Source organism: Falco punctatus, assembly GCF_963210335.1.
Source record: "Falco punctatus genome assembly, chromosome: 2".
NCBI lineage: Eukaryota > Metazoa > Chordata > Aves > Falconiformes > Falconidae > Falco > Falco punctatus.
Window position 1 is genome coordinate 1,657,066 of NC_137581.1, and position 14,637 is coordinate 1,671,702.

General features: G+C 55.8%; 1 protein-coding gene across 2 annotated transcripts; it reads left to right on the forward strand.

The window, feature by feature from the left end:
- Nucleotides 1-226: 226 nt before the first annotated feature.
- Nucleotides 227-14,147, forward strand: PLEKHB1 (pleckstrin homology domain containing B1). Of its 2 annotated transcripts, none has more exons than XM_080375601.1 (7): nt 227-343; nt 1,482-1,544; nt 2,031-2,183; nt 3,122-3,224; nt 4,145-4,184; nt 5,041-5,146; nt 5,590-14,147. In XM_080375601.1, exons 2-7 carry the CDS (start codon nt 1,508-1,510, stop codon nt 5,724-5,726), a joined length of 576 nt encoding a protein of 191 aa, XP_080231727.1. In that variant the 5' UTR covers nt 227-343; nt 1,482-1,507; the 3' UTR covers nt 5,727-14,147. The 2 variants fall into 2 exon arrangements, with proteins under 2 accessions (XP_080231727.1, XP_080231728.1); XM_080375602.1 differs by having other exon boundaries at nt 262-343; nt 1,485-1,544.
- Nucleotides 14,148-14,637: the final 490 nt, after the last annotated feature.

A 14,637-nucleotide genomic window follows, 5' to 3' on the forward strand; every position in this document is an offset into this window, starting at 1 on the left:
TCCGTCTCCGGAGGAAAAGGGGAGCTCTGGGGAGAAAGTGGGGCTTGGAGGTGCTGGATCCCTCCTCGGTGGGTCACGGCTGAAGCAACCACGGGCACCGCCGGCGGCACCAGCCCCGCGGCCGCGCAGGCAGCGGGCAGCGGCGTTTGAGGGGGATGAATCGCTAAAAGGTGACATTTTCCGCCGGGCCGGTACTTCCAGGATGCTCCGAGCGCCCGGAGCCGCCGGCGCGGCCCCGCCCGCCCCTGCCGGTACCTGCCTACAGCTCCCGGCGGGCAGCGCGGGCGGGCAGCAACGGGCAGCAACGGGCAGCGACGGGGACCCGCCGCGCCGCCTCCGCCCGGTGAGGGGGGCGCGGGGCGGCTCCGGGGGGCTCCGGGCTGGGGGGAGGCGCGACCCCCGGGGGATGGGGTACCGGGGATGGGGGTAGCAGAGACGGGGGTTGTGGAGAGCCGGGGTCCCAGGGGATGCCAGTACTGAAGGATGTGGGTACCAGAAGGATGCAGAAAGGGAGCACCCCAAAATACGGCTACGGGGAGATGCCAGGGGATGGGGGCACCAGGGGATGGGCGACGAGGGCACCAGATATGGGTACCAGGGGGCTGCAAATACAGGAGGATAAAGGTGCCACGGAGCTGTGAGTACTGAGGGATGGGGCACCAGGGTAGGGGAGGGTCCCAGGGGGGTGAGGGTATGGGAGGGGGAGGGTGCCAAGGGCCGTAGGGACCCAGGGGCTGTGATTTCAGGGAGATGTGGGTACCAGGGGGATGCAGACAGCGGGGCCTCGGACTCCAGGGGGAATGTGGATACCTGGAGATCCAGGCACTGGGTACCATAGGTACTGAGGCACAGAGGTGCTGGGGGGGTGTCTGCCTTGGCCTGCCCCTGGACCAGGGGGGGATGCAACCAGGTGGTCCTGGAAACCATCCTGGGGTGCTGAGTCCCCATCACTGGGGCGCTGGGGTCCGTGGCTGAGGGGTGGAAGGGGGGGGCTGTGGCACCACTCCTGCCTGGCCCTGGGGTGTTGGCTTTGCCTGGGGACCTGGGGAGCGATGACTTCATGGCCTTATTAAGGACTCATTTCCATCCAGGCACAGAAAATAAGTGTGGCTGCCGTCTGCCATGGAAAGTTACTGGGGCTGTGGGGAGTTACTGCCTGTTTTCATACGTGGCCTGGATTTCTCAATTTACCTCCATGGGATGATAATCCCTAAATCCCAATGAGATTAAAGGCAGAAAGAAAGGTGGCTGGTGTTCCTCCTCCCTGCCTTTGCCATGTTTCCCAGATGATGAAATCCCACGTCTGTCTAACCCCGATTAACCCATGTGCGTGGCTCATCCCCCCTATAAAAAAAGGGGCAACAAGGGTGAATGTCCAACCGACTTCACTCCCTGGAGCAGCAGGGAGGTGGGAACCTGGGGGAGAAGCCGCAGGCGAGGTGGGAGCTCCTATTTTAACTCCATTATTTTTCCCACGCCAGCAGGTCCGGAAAACCCTCCCGCAGCCATGGTGCTGGTGAAGAGTGGTTGGCTTTGGCGGCAGAGTAAGTGTGACCCCCGAGCTTTCCAGGTTGGAAGTCCCCCCAAAAATAAACCTGGAGAGATTTTGGCTACAGGATGCCAGGAGGAGGCGTTGGGGGGATGGGCCCCAACCTGGGCAGTTAATCCATGGTGGAGAGGAAATCACGGCTCAGCCGCTCACAGATTTATGTAAGAGGAGAAAGGGAACGTCTGCCATGAAAACAGATGCGTGGCTCCACGTCCGGGACTGGATCTGGTCCCACACACACGGCGGGGCAGCAGCAACATGCCCTGATGGCTTTTTTGGCAGCCCTTCTTAATTTAAAGCCACCTGGTCATGCTGCCCTGGATCCCGTGTCAGGCACAGGTGCCCTGCAGGACGCAGCAGTTCTTGCAAGGGGCGGTGGGATCTGGCTGCAAATTTGGGGGGTGGCATTGGGTCTCGTGAGCATGCTGGGCATGTCCCCGTGGGCTTCCTGGGGTCCTCTACCTCCTCCCCATGCCGACAGGCTCCATCCTGCGCCGCTGGAAGAGAAACTGGTTTGTCCTCTACCTGGATGGCAGCTTGGTTTACTACCACGACGAGACGCAGCGTGACATGGATGGCCGGATCCACGTCAAATACAGCTGCCGGGACGTGAGGACTGGCCGTGAGTGCAGAGGTGAGCAAAGCGCCACGTCCTCAAGCCCCATGTCCCCAACCCCAACCTGCGCCGGGCTCTCCGCGTAGCCGTAACCCTTTAAAATGATGTTCTGCTTGTGCACGTCTAAGGTACCCCAAAAATAACCCAAGCGAATTCACCCCTTTCTAGCTCCCAGCCAGCCAGGCCATCCCCCATGAGGTGCACATTGCATCTTCTGTTGCTTTTCCACAGGGAAAGGAGGAGAAACTCTCCTCCTGGTTTGTGCTTGTTCAAAACACAATCCCACAGCCCTGACTCATCCCTTGCAGTCTCGCACAAACAAGGAGAACAAAGCAGGAGCTTGGTGTGGCCCCGGCAGCCCACGGCCACCGCACAATGCGCCTTTCTTGGGCTGCGAGCGGTGGTGGTGAAGCTGGGATGCCGCGGTGGGAGCACAAACCCAAAGGTTCATGCGCACTGGAGGGTCCTGCCGAGCGTCGAGAAGGGGGGGAAGATACATGAGCCTTTTGGGTTTAAGATTTTGTTCTTGCTCAAGCTCATGATCTAGCTCCAGCAGCATCTCACGTTTCTACAAAACGTGGGTGCCTGCTGCAAGCTGGCAAATTAAAGCAAACATAGCTCGGCCTGGTGGCCTGATCGGCGATTTTCTGCCCTTCCACTTTCTACCGTGGGGGTGGAAGTTTCTGCTCGCCAGCTCTTTGCTTGTGTTGGCTTTTAACCTTTGAGATCCCGACTGGGTCTCACAAGTTGAGACTGAGCCAAAATTAAACGCAAATCGTGAGCACAGCGTCCCAGTTTTTTAACCATCACACCCATTAGCAGCACATGGTGGGGGCTGCTTGTGCTGGTGGTAATTTGGAGGCTGACCCTCTCCCTGAGAGGGTCTGTGGACAGATGGGAAGGGTCTCTGGGGCACCTCTTTTGCTGAGGCTGGATCCTGTCCCTTTCATTTCCAGATGTGCAGCCACCCGAGGGGAAGAGCCGTGACTGCTTGCTGACTGTCGTGCTGCGGGACGGCTCCAAGACGACACTGTGCGCCGAGAGCGAGGATGACGCCATGTAAGCTGAAATCCCACTGCGGCAGCACTGAAATCCCCTCAGCAGCTTTTTCATCCAAATTATCCGAGCCTGGAAAGGGCCTTGGCCACGCGAGAGCCCTGTCCCACTTGCCCTGCGTCTCACCCGTGGCTAAAATCCCACACAAGCCCCTCTGTTTCTCAAACACCCATGTTTGCTTGCGGGGCGATAGGTGCAGGTGGAGACTCGGGTTTCCTGCTGAGTAATTCCAAGCCAAATGCAGCGATTTTTAAACAGTTGGCCTCCTGCAGGGTGGGTTTCCCTCATGGATGAGAAATCGCCTCTTGGGCTGACCGAGGATCACTGGGGAAGGGTTTTAATCAGTATTTGACAATGAATAGCGTGAAAATGAAGTCCCTACTGGCTTAAGGCCATGCCAGGCAGGAAGAAACACCCACTTCTAGCACTACTCCCCTTCTATTTATTTCTGTAACAATTAAGAATTTTATTTTTATAAAACCTGAACTTTTAAATAAAAGTTTAAGACATCTATTAAAAAAAAGAAGTGGGAAACCGTCAGCTGATCTTAGACAGAGGGATCATTCAGCTGGGCCAAGTCACGCTTGATCAACCGAGCTTGACCCTAGTGGTGTGAAAATTCATCCGCTACCCCCTTTTCCCCCCAGTTTAGATGTAACTTTCCTGCCAGCAGCAAATTGTTTTAGCCGGGGCCATTCCCAGGGACAGCATGTAGCCCCTGTGCCCACCCCTGCGGCGCGGGGTACCTCCTGGCACCTTCCCATCCCCACCTGTTAGCCCAGTGCTGGGCTAACAGGGAATTAAGATTCACGCCAGTGCCACGGCCTCATCCAGGTCACCGGGGGGGTTGGGGGGCTGTGTGTGCCAAGCAATTACTGGCCCCCAGCACCCCCCAAAAACGGGTCCCTCTGTTTTGTTTGCAGCGCTTGGAAGATGGCTGTGCTGGAGGCTAAATCCACCCCGGTGAGGCTCCATCCCCCCAAGCAGGGGCACCATCCAGGCATGGGCTTTGGGCAGGGTGGGGGTGACACCAACCCCCGGCGCCCCCCACCAGGGCTGATGCTGAGCACGGGGTGGCCCCTGAGACCCTGGGCCCATCGGGCACAGAGAGGAAAGCCCCTGGAGCCAGAGAGGGTGAAGAAACGTTAGTGACACAGCAGCCTGCTCATGGTGCCACCAAGGGAAGGTGGCAGTCAAGGGTGACCCTGTGCAGAGGTGTCTGGCAGAGGCACGGTGATGGGGACACAGTTACTGTGACAGGGGACACAGCTCAGGTGATGGGGGCAGAGTTAAGGTGACAGGACACGGTTAAGGGGGATGGTGACAGTTAAGGTGACAGGACACAGCTGAGGTGGCAGGGATGCAGTTAGGGAAATGGGGACAGAGTTAAGGTGATGGGGCAGAGTTAAGGTGACAGGACACAGCCAAGGTGACAAGGACAAAATTTAAGGTGACTGGGAAATGGTTAAGGGGAATGGTGCCAAGGTTAAGGTGATGGGGGTAACACATAGGGTTACGGGGACACAAGATGACAGGGACATGGTAAGGTGATAGGGCAGAGTTCAGGTGACAGGGGCAGTCAGGGTGACCTACGCGCAGCCAAGCAATGCGGGTGCCTGAGCAGAGGCTGCCCCTGGCATTTTGGATGCTCCGGGCCCCCCTCTCAGCAGTGCAGGGGAACCCCGGGATTCAGGCCCCCACCACACACGGGGAAACTGCGTCGCTCCGGCACGGCCCCACCGGCTGGGCTGTGGCTCCGCCGCATGCGTGCAGCCCCGCTCTGCACACCAGCCTCACGCCATGCTCCTGCCGCTCCCAGGTGCACGTCTACGACCCCTACGACGACGACTACTACCAGACGGTGCCCCTCGACTCCCACCAGACCGCCTACATCAGCTCCGGTCACTACGGCCACCAGTATGGAGGTGGGTGGCCCCAGTTGGTAGCACGGGGGCAGTGGCCGCATCCTGATTCACCCCATCCCTCCCCAATGTTCGTTTGATGCTTTGACTTATTACCAGCTGGGGGATGCTTAATTTGGCTGGGGGTGGGGGGGGTGGGGGGGGTGGGCTGCCCCCCTTGGCACACGGAGCCCCTGAGGGATGGTTTTGCGGTCTGGGGATGGATGCCTGGCTCCCGGAGCCGCGGGGCTGAGCCCTGGCCAACTCGGTGCATGGTGGCACATTCAAGGTGGGCTGGGGAGGGGACGGCGGAAGAAGCCATGGCTACACAGGGGATGCGGGTGACAGCCAAAGCTGGGGTCCCTCTCCATCCCACCCCTTGGGGGTGCTGCTGGCAGCGGGGGGGTGCCAGGAGAATGGCAGTCCCTCGTCACCTCCCCCCGCTCACCCCCCTTCTTGCCTTGCAGCTCCTGGGGTGACCCACGTCATCGTGCGCGAGGATCCCTACCGGGTCTCCGGGGACCAGATGGCCTTGGGGCTGCTAGCGGGGGCTGCCACTGGCGCTGCCCTCGGCTCCTTCATGTGGATGCCGTGCTGGTTTTAGCAGCGCCCTGCCCTCCTCCTGCAGGATGTGCCCCCCCCCCAAGCCGGGTCGCAGCCCCCTGACACAGCCCCCTTTGCCTCCCCAGCCCAGTTTATCTCGCCCCCTGCTTGGTGCCTGCCATGAGCCACCCTCAGCCTACTGAAACCAGCCTGCTCAGCCCCCTACCCCCTGGGGACACAGATCCAGCCCCAAACCCACCCCAGAGCCCCTCCCAGCTCCAGCTTTTGCATTAAATAACCCCCACGTGCTTCAGAGACCCCCCAACCCCCCCCGCCAAGACCCCACAGCATTCGATTCCCATCTGCAAAGGGCCTGGGGAGCTGCCTGGGCCGTGGGCAGGCGGGAGGGCACAGTGCCCCAGCCCCGCTCTGCAGGGAGCTGGCTGCAGAAACACTTGTTTTTTGGAGCAAGGGGAATTATCTGAGGGGAGGTGGCTGAATATTTTTGCAGCCCCAGCTGGGCCAGGTGAAGCCCACCGCAGAGCTGCTTTTTAACAACTTTTTTAGGGGGAGGCGCCAACACCAGAGCAGGTGCTGACATGAGAGGCAACCCCAGGGGTGCCTGAGACAGGTTATGTTCACAGTTAAGGGGGATGAAAACCTTTGCTGGATTTTCACCCCCTTTCCAGCCTCGCGCCCCCCAGGGCTTGGCCAAGCTGGAGAAATGGTGCAACCTCCCCTGGGAACTGGGCTGGGAAGAACTCTGGGAATATCGCGGTTTCCCCAGCCAAGCAGCAGTCACTGTGGGAGGGACATAGAGCATCTCGAGTTTCACTCTGAATTTTGGGAAGGGGAAGAAATCACCTGGGGACAAGGGTAGATCTCCCTGGGGACCAGGGACCCTTTCTGGCAGCCGACCCAGGACTGTATAAGCAGGGATTTAGGGGGAACACACACAGTCCCTTTGGGTGACCCTGAGGCCAGGGGACAAGCAGCAGCTCACCTTTGCGTTGGGCAGCACCAGGCAACCGCCGATGGAATGGGGAGAGGCACAGCTGCCAAGCATCACCCTTGGAGGCAAGATTTTATCCCCATCGATATGAAACAAATTCAAGAATTACAAATAAAACCCACAGCTAGATTAAAAAAAAAAAAAAAAAAAAAAAAGAAAAAAAGAACCAAACCAGTGACGCCAGCGCCCCAGCCCGCTCTCGCTGTTGGAGCCCAGATCGGTTCACTCTGACAGCTGACAGGGGATCAGGATATCTCAAACCACTGTCCTCATCCTCCCCGGCCTCCCTCGCCTCGCTGCTGCTGCAAACCCGCTCCCCTCAGCTGCATTGATTTTTGAAGAAGAAAAAAAAAAAAAAAAAAAAAAAAAAAGAAAAGAAGAAAAGCGCGCTATCCGCAGTCTAATAAAGGCAGCGAAAAATGACAGCCAGCCTGTGGGTGAGTGCAGGTCGGGGGGGGCTGTCCGGCCTTGGCGGTCTCCAGCAGTGGGAAGGTTTGGGTCCCTCTCAAGAGCTGTGTGCGGGTGTCACCAGCTCCCCCCTCTCCTCCTGCACCCCTTTTCTGCCCTCCCTTTTCCAGTGGGAGCGCAGAGGGCAGCTCACGGGGAGGGACGGGCTGCTGGAAAGTTCAACCCCCCCCTCTGCTCCTTCCAAAAACGGGGCTCAAGGAGACCTCGCAGCGCCCAGACACGGCCCCGGCACCGTGGGGTCTCGGGGGTCCCACTTGCAGCCTCTGAATGTGGCATCATGGCCCCAAAGAGAAGCAGAAAGGAAAAAGCCACCTGAGAAATCCCGCTGGCCGTGGCTCTGCCGCGGTGCTGGAGAACCACAACCACGCGCTGGCAGAGCAGCTCCATCCTCTGCATCCCAAATTCAGACCCCGCGGGACGAGCTGCCTGCGCCCGGGAAGGGATCCGCGCAGCACAGGCCCTGCCAGCCCCGGCTTAAAAGCATCGCTGGGGCTGGGGACCCTGCGGAGAAGCCGAGGGCGGCTGCCCCCTGCGTTTCAAAAAAAAAAATCAGCATTTTCTAAGCCAGGGCTTGAGGCTTTCCCCCAGGGTCCCGCCACGGCTGCGTTAATCCCAGCACACAATCCCTGGCTTTCAAGGGGTGGAGAGGAGAAGAATCCGGCTCCATAAGCCCCCTCGTCCCTTCTGCCTTCTCCCATTTCCCGCAGGCGGCACACTCACCTTCACGCCTCCTGCCGCACCACGTGCTCTCTTCCACCGCCGATCCCCCCGTTCCCCCGCGGTTATTCCTGCTGCAAGGAGGCTCTGGACAGAGAAGGGAAACAAGCAGCCCAGGACGTTTGTAGGATGGACGTCAGGTGGGAAATGAGCCGCACGGAGCCCGAACAGCGCTTGGTCCCCATCTGCAGGAGGCTGCCATCCCGCCTTCCAACCTGTTTCCCATCATCACCTCCACCCAAACCTGTCCCTGCCGGGCCAGAAGACCCTTTGCAGGGTGTCGTCCCTGCCCCCAGCCCCAAAAGCAGGGCGCTGGCAGCGACAGCTCCTTCCTCCACGCAGCTGGGAGCGAGGGGCGCAGGGCAGAGGGCCGGGGCATCGCGGCCAGCCGGGGAGGGCACCCACCTCCCGTCCCCACCACCAAGTCCCAAGTCTGGTTCAGCTCCAGGGGCTGACCCAGCAACAATTCGCACCGATGGAGACTCCCCGGAGCCGTCCTGTCCGCTGGGAAGCGGGAACAGCGTACCTGGCTGCTAACGAAGCAGCCTGGGACACGGAGCTCCCTGGGTCCAGCCCAGCTCCGGTGGGAATAAAGCACCTGAGTCTCAGCATAATAACCCGTGGGTGCAAGACAGTTTGGGCTGAGTAGGGACAGGCCAAGCAGGGGAACATCCCCTAAAACCTTTTTTCTCAGGGACTTCAGCCATCCTGAGAGCTGGCAGATCTGGGAAAAGGCCGGAGGTTTTCCCAGGTTAAGCACCAGGACCAGGCCAGGAGCTGTCAGCAGGCATTCACCGCACAGGGCACATAAGCCAAGGGTGAGACACGTCTGGAGGTGGAATCATCTAGAAATGCTTCAAGAGCAGCATGACCTGGCGACTGGCACTCCTTTCCACGCCACGTCCAGCCACTGACCTGCCAAGGCTCCTTCTCTCCCGCTCAGACAGAGCCCTTCGCTCCCTGTCCCCGCGGTACCTCAACATCCCGGGGCTGATCCTGCTTCTCTCCCGCCGAGCAGGGCTGTGCCACTCTCTTGACAGCCCAGGGACACCAAGGGATCCAGCAAAGCCACTGAGAAGGGCAGCAACAGACCAGCACGCGCCTCCAGCAGCAGTTCCTGGGGTCTTCATGCTGTCGGTGGGAGCAGCTGATGGCAGCCAGACCCTTCGCTAGGAAGCTAAACAAAGGAGCAATTAAATATGTTAAAAATAAATTTGGAAGCACAATCAACAGAAACCATCATCCACAAAACCACCTGGTTTGGTGTCTGCTCCACTCAGGCCTTCGCCCACAGAAGGGCTTCCTGGGGGCTTTTGGTGCCAACTGGGACCGACACTGCACAGGACCAGAGGGACAATAAGTGCAGAGAAACAGAAATTAGGGTTGACCCACTCAGTTCCCAACTCAAATGCAGACTCCCATGACCCCTCTCTCCTTGCAACGAGAGATGCTGAACCACCAAACACTGGCCAAAGCCCAGAACAACTGCAAACCCCTCCGAGACGACGATTAACGCGGCAGGATCCGTAGTAAGGAGCAGGCATGAGCGGTTATGTCCAAGCGCGCCCACAAACAGCCTTGTAAGATCAGTCCCCGAATGTCACAGCCGTAAAATCAGCTGGAGGTCGCTTGGCCCTCGCTATGACCAAAACCTCCTTATCTGGAAAAAAAGCAGCCGCATCGCAGGCTGCTACACCTCGGCAAATGTCAGGATCAAGCCCAAATTTCCACCCATGCCCTCTTCCCGAGCTCGGATGCACGTGGGAAAGATCAGTGCCAAGTCCACCACCAGCCCCAGAGCACCGATAAATACTGTTGTATCCCTCCAACACCCTGTATCCAAGGACACACAGCGCTGTGATGGACTGACTGGCTGTGCAGGGGGGGATAGAGAGTGATTTCACTGCTTTAATTAGCAGTAATTTTAATCAAGCCTTTAATACAACCCTCGTTCCAGACGCACTCTCCGGGTGGCTGACAGCGAGCACTCAAAATGGTTTTAATTTATACCCAAAACCTCAGAAACAGGTGGCAAGCCGGGGAGCCTGGGCTCTGAGACAGCACTCGTGCAGCATGTCCTCCCTCTGAACGCAGCAGGGCAGAGCCACGGGGCAGCAGAAGCATCACCCAGCTGCTTCCACCCCGAGCTGCCTTCAGCCCTGCCCTACTCCTCATCCTCCAGGGAAAGGGCAGAGCTGCTCCTGTCACTGCGATTCAGCTGGTGTTTAACTCCTGACATGCCTGAGCCAGGCGCCAGTCTGGGCAGTCGGTTATGTTCAGCTGCTCCAAGATCCCAAATACCTTATAAAAAGCTGTGTTTGACACACACTCAGAGCAGGGTGAGGAAGGGTAAAGTGGCGGGAGGGAGGGGGGGGAACAGGTAATTTTGCAAACAGATGAAAACCCGAGCCCAGCAAGCCTGGAAACCCCAGCTGGGGCAGTGATGGTGAGGCTGAGCACCGAGGGCCGGCTGTTTGCAGCCGCTTTCCTGACTGTGGGAGCGTCAGCAGCCTCTGCCGCAGCCACGCTGCAGGTAGCATGGCAAGGAGCAGCCTGCCCACCGCCCCCCACCCCCATTTATCTTCCTGGTGGGGCTGGTTCATGCTCAGCATAGAAAAAGGTGCTGCTGCACCAGGGAGAGCCCTCTGTCTAGTTTGCTGAGGAATTGGGCGCTGGAAGCAAAAGCGACGCTGTGCAGCGAGAGGATGGCGTCAGCCGCTGCAGCAGCTCTGCAGACGCTGCAGCATCTCCAGCCCAGCAAAATCAGGGCTGACCCTAAGGCGGAGCAGACAAAGAAGCCGTCGGCAAACACCAGCATGAGGCACGGAGCATCCGAGCCAGCCGCTCCCCATCTGACTTTATAGCTAATAAAAACCAGCGAGGCTGGGAGCAGAGGGCTTGACCCGCCACAGCCACAGGGCAACGGCCAGGACCAGCAACAACCAGGTGCCCCCAGCCCACGCCTTGCTCGGCGGCAGCCCCTTCTCTGCAGATAATCCAGCTCCCTTTCAGAGTGGGGAAACTGGGCCACCAGTACGTGAGGTGAGAGCCCCACGGCTACAGGCAGCGGCAGGGTGGTTCACCAGCGAGGGGAGCAGCGAGGAGGGGCTGAGCCCATGGCCCTTGGGCGCTACCCAGGAGACAACACCCACTTCGTGCAAATTCAGCTCCTGCCAACAGATCGAGCCTAAAGCCCACTCCCGAGAGGCGAGCCTGTTGTTTTCAGATGCTCAGGCCCAGGGAACAGAAGCTCCCCCCAGGGACAAAATCCTTCCCCAGTGACCTGTCCCTGCAGGGCTGCCGCCCCATCGCTCATTCCAGCACAGCTCCACAGCTACCAGACTACGTTCCAGTTCCTCGCTTGTCAAATTTCACAACCAATTTATCGACGGGCCTTTTAATACAGAACAACAACGGGCAGAGGTTAGGCTGCCAGAGCCAAACCAGCGTATTCCCCTTGTCTCCTTTGGGAAATACAAGGACAACTCCATCAAAGAGCATCTGGTACTGGTACTCACCTCCCTGTTCCCACAGACCTCATCTGCCGTCTCCAGCAAGGTGGAGGCTTAAGGAGGATCCTCCGCAAGGAAGGTGGTGGGGCTGGTCCACCCGCGCTCACCCGGCATCGCAGAACGGGCACCCAGGGAGGCTGAAGCAGGCAGCGGGGAGGCCGCACAGCGGCCCGAGTCACCTTTGCGAAAAGGAACGGAGGAAACTGCTGGATTGCGAGAGCCAGAAAGGACCAGAAAGGCACAAGTGCAGCAGGCAGAGGACATGCTCTCTGCGCCCATCCTCGACACCACCCGCCCATCGCTGGCAACAGCCACTGGGCCACCGCACGGAACCGGGGAACAGTAAGCACACAACTCCACCATCCTTCCTCCAAAAAAAGCCACCCCAAGCCTTAACTCCTGCCATTAAAAAAAGCTTCCAGCATCGCTTCGCACGCGAAGAGCATGAGCGAGCAGCAGCAGCCTGACCCTGCGCCCCCACCAGCCTGCCTTCGGATGGACGTACTTAGAGAAGAGACCCAGAGCTTTCCAATGAGACAGGTATTTATTTAGTTCAAGCGCTAAGGATTTTGTCGTCGTCGTTGTTGTTTCATATTATCAAACAGAGCTGAGGTACCAGTGACATTCCAACATGAAGAAAAGGAACCTTTTTCCCCTTATACAATTTCTCCAATTACTTGTATCAAGACAAAAAGTGAGTAATGGAATAGCTGCATAACGTACTGTACAACGATCAAGCCAGAGTGGGGAGGAGAAAAGAAACAGAGCAGAAACCTTCACTGTTTACAAAATCATCGTTAAAAAAAAGTCTGTTCCCATGGTTCTACCGGCTGTGTCGATGGAGGGAAATAAAACTGAAACCTAAAACCTGATAGACAAGAGGGTGCAAGGAATTATGGTGAAAAGAAAAATAAATCAGACTGTGTTGCTCCTGTGCTTACTTCGGAAGTGTCTTTTCTCTGGAAAACTGGGATTAGGACAGGATTGAGTCCTGTAGTCACGTTAAGCACTGTCTATCAGCAAGGACATGCATCAAACATACCTGGCTGTCCTGAGCAGACCTCAGGGACCTCCTGGGGGATAAATGCCAAACAACTGACGACTCGTCCTTGTTCCTGCAACCAGTGGGCTGCGCTGAACGCGGAGCTCACGGGCACGCTCCTTTCTAGACCTTTTTTTAGAGCAAGTTGTAAGGGCCCATTGAACAAACCTGCTCGCAGACGTGTGGCCGCTCCCCACAAGCGGCTTCCATTAAAAGTAGCCGAGCGGCTCGTCCGCCGTAACCCGTGTGTACTAAGCCAGCTCCTTGCAAATCCAGTGCTTAAAGCTTGTAACTATGGGGAAACGTAGAGGTTTGATTATATCGGAAGCAAAAATGTGCTTGTGGAAAACAGGCAAATGACCACCAACGTAAGTCGCATGAAGAACCAAAGGAAAAAAAAAAACCCAATAACCCAAACTAAAATGAAAAAGCAGCAAGATGAACCATTTCTGCACAGTGAAGAACAGTACAATACAGGAAAAGTAGCCAGGTTTCCTTCCCCCCAAGAGCTTCTTTTAAATAAAGAATGATCCTTTGTCACATATCATTGATGTTTATTTCAAGACATGCCACGTCAAAAAAACTCGCCTTTAATATTGCATTATAAAAGCACTTTACATCTCATTCTGCCTTTAAGTTATTGTTGTGCAGAGTTGCTATAAACCCAGGGCAGGGCACGAGTCTAGCATTCATTTCAGGAACGAAGAATTCCAAATCTTTTATGCCCATTTCCTGGTGAAAGTGGTGGTGAGGACGATTCCCTTTCTTTTCCCCGGTTGGTTATTTTAGATGGTAGAGGGGCAGAAGAGAACAAAGGAGGAGCCTGAATATTTGCTTGCAATTGTTCATTTAAGTAGCAATCGCAACACAGACTCAAGAATTCCTTCCTGCACTGTAACTCAGCCATATTCACCCAGCAAACAATGTATTTACAATTGTGTTTATTAACTTACACAGCAACTTCACAATGACTAGTAAAGATTAAAAGGGTGCACTTCTAGTGTGTTCGATTCCGTGTTTCTCAGGTAGCTACATCTCGCAACATCAGCAAAGCTCTAAACAGATTCCTCAGCAAAACAACACAAAAGATAATTACTGAAAATAGTAAAAAAATTAAGCCAAGAAATAAATATCAAAGAAAAATGGTTAATGGTAAGCCTAGTTAAATAGAGAACTAAATTACTAGTTATTTAACCAAACTATACAGCTCTAGTGAACCAAACTAAACCAACTTGGAAGACGGAACATAAAAAAACGCTAAAAAATAAAGGCATAAATCTGCATAATCAGAAGTTGGTTTCCATCCTATTAAACTCCCTTCCTTTCCATCTAAGATCTCCCAACTAGATTTCTGTATGATCAAAGCAAACACCCCTTCCCCAGTCCACCTACGGCCACGCTATGGAAAAAGCGGGTGCCATTCCCCCTTCTGCCACCCCCCCTCCCCCAGCCGTGAACTGGCCTGTGAACACAGCGTCTCCGCTGGGCCATCCAGCCGCTCTTTCCTCCTTCTGCCAAATTTAAAAGGTTTCAATCCGCTTTGGCAGGTGTTACTGCCAGTCCCGAATTCACTTAGTCTTTTCCCTAAAAAAAGAAGCAAAACGCTTTCTCCTCCAAACAGCCGAAACATTACGTTCCTATCTCTCGGGCAGTAATAATTTACTTCATTGGTGTTCTACATAAAAGGAAAAAAAAAATGCTCGTAAAACTCATCTTGCACTTGAAAAAATATTTCCCTGTTCCCTGCAAGTGTTTTGCTAATGCACATCCACCCTCTCCTTCCCCCCGAAATCCTCCAGAAGCCATTCGTCCCATTCCGAAAGACACTCTGCATTTCTCAGTATGCTTTCTTGGAAAAGTGTTCACGTTGCCTCTGCAAGAACTAAAAAATCCAGTAGCCTTTCACGGTGTCGAAACCCCTGCTAAAGTTGGTTTCCAAAAATGTTTGGGGGTTTGAAAACCGGTCAAGACTATCTCTGCTCAAAAGATTAAGAGCTTGGTTTTAATTATTTTTTTTTATTACTGTAAGGATAAGCATTTAACCCTCACATATGCCACCTCCGCTTGCATTTCTGACTGCTGTCCAGTCACTTCCAGTTTGTTAGAGAAATCAAATGGGTAAGATTTGCAAGCATTCTTCTGCACATACATCTTGTCTAAGTCCAATCCAAAACTTACTCAGTTGCCAACATTTCAAAGTGCAATATCATAACATATTAAA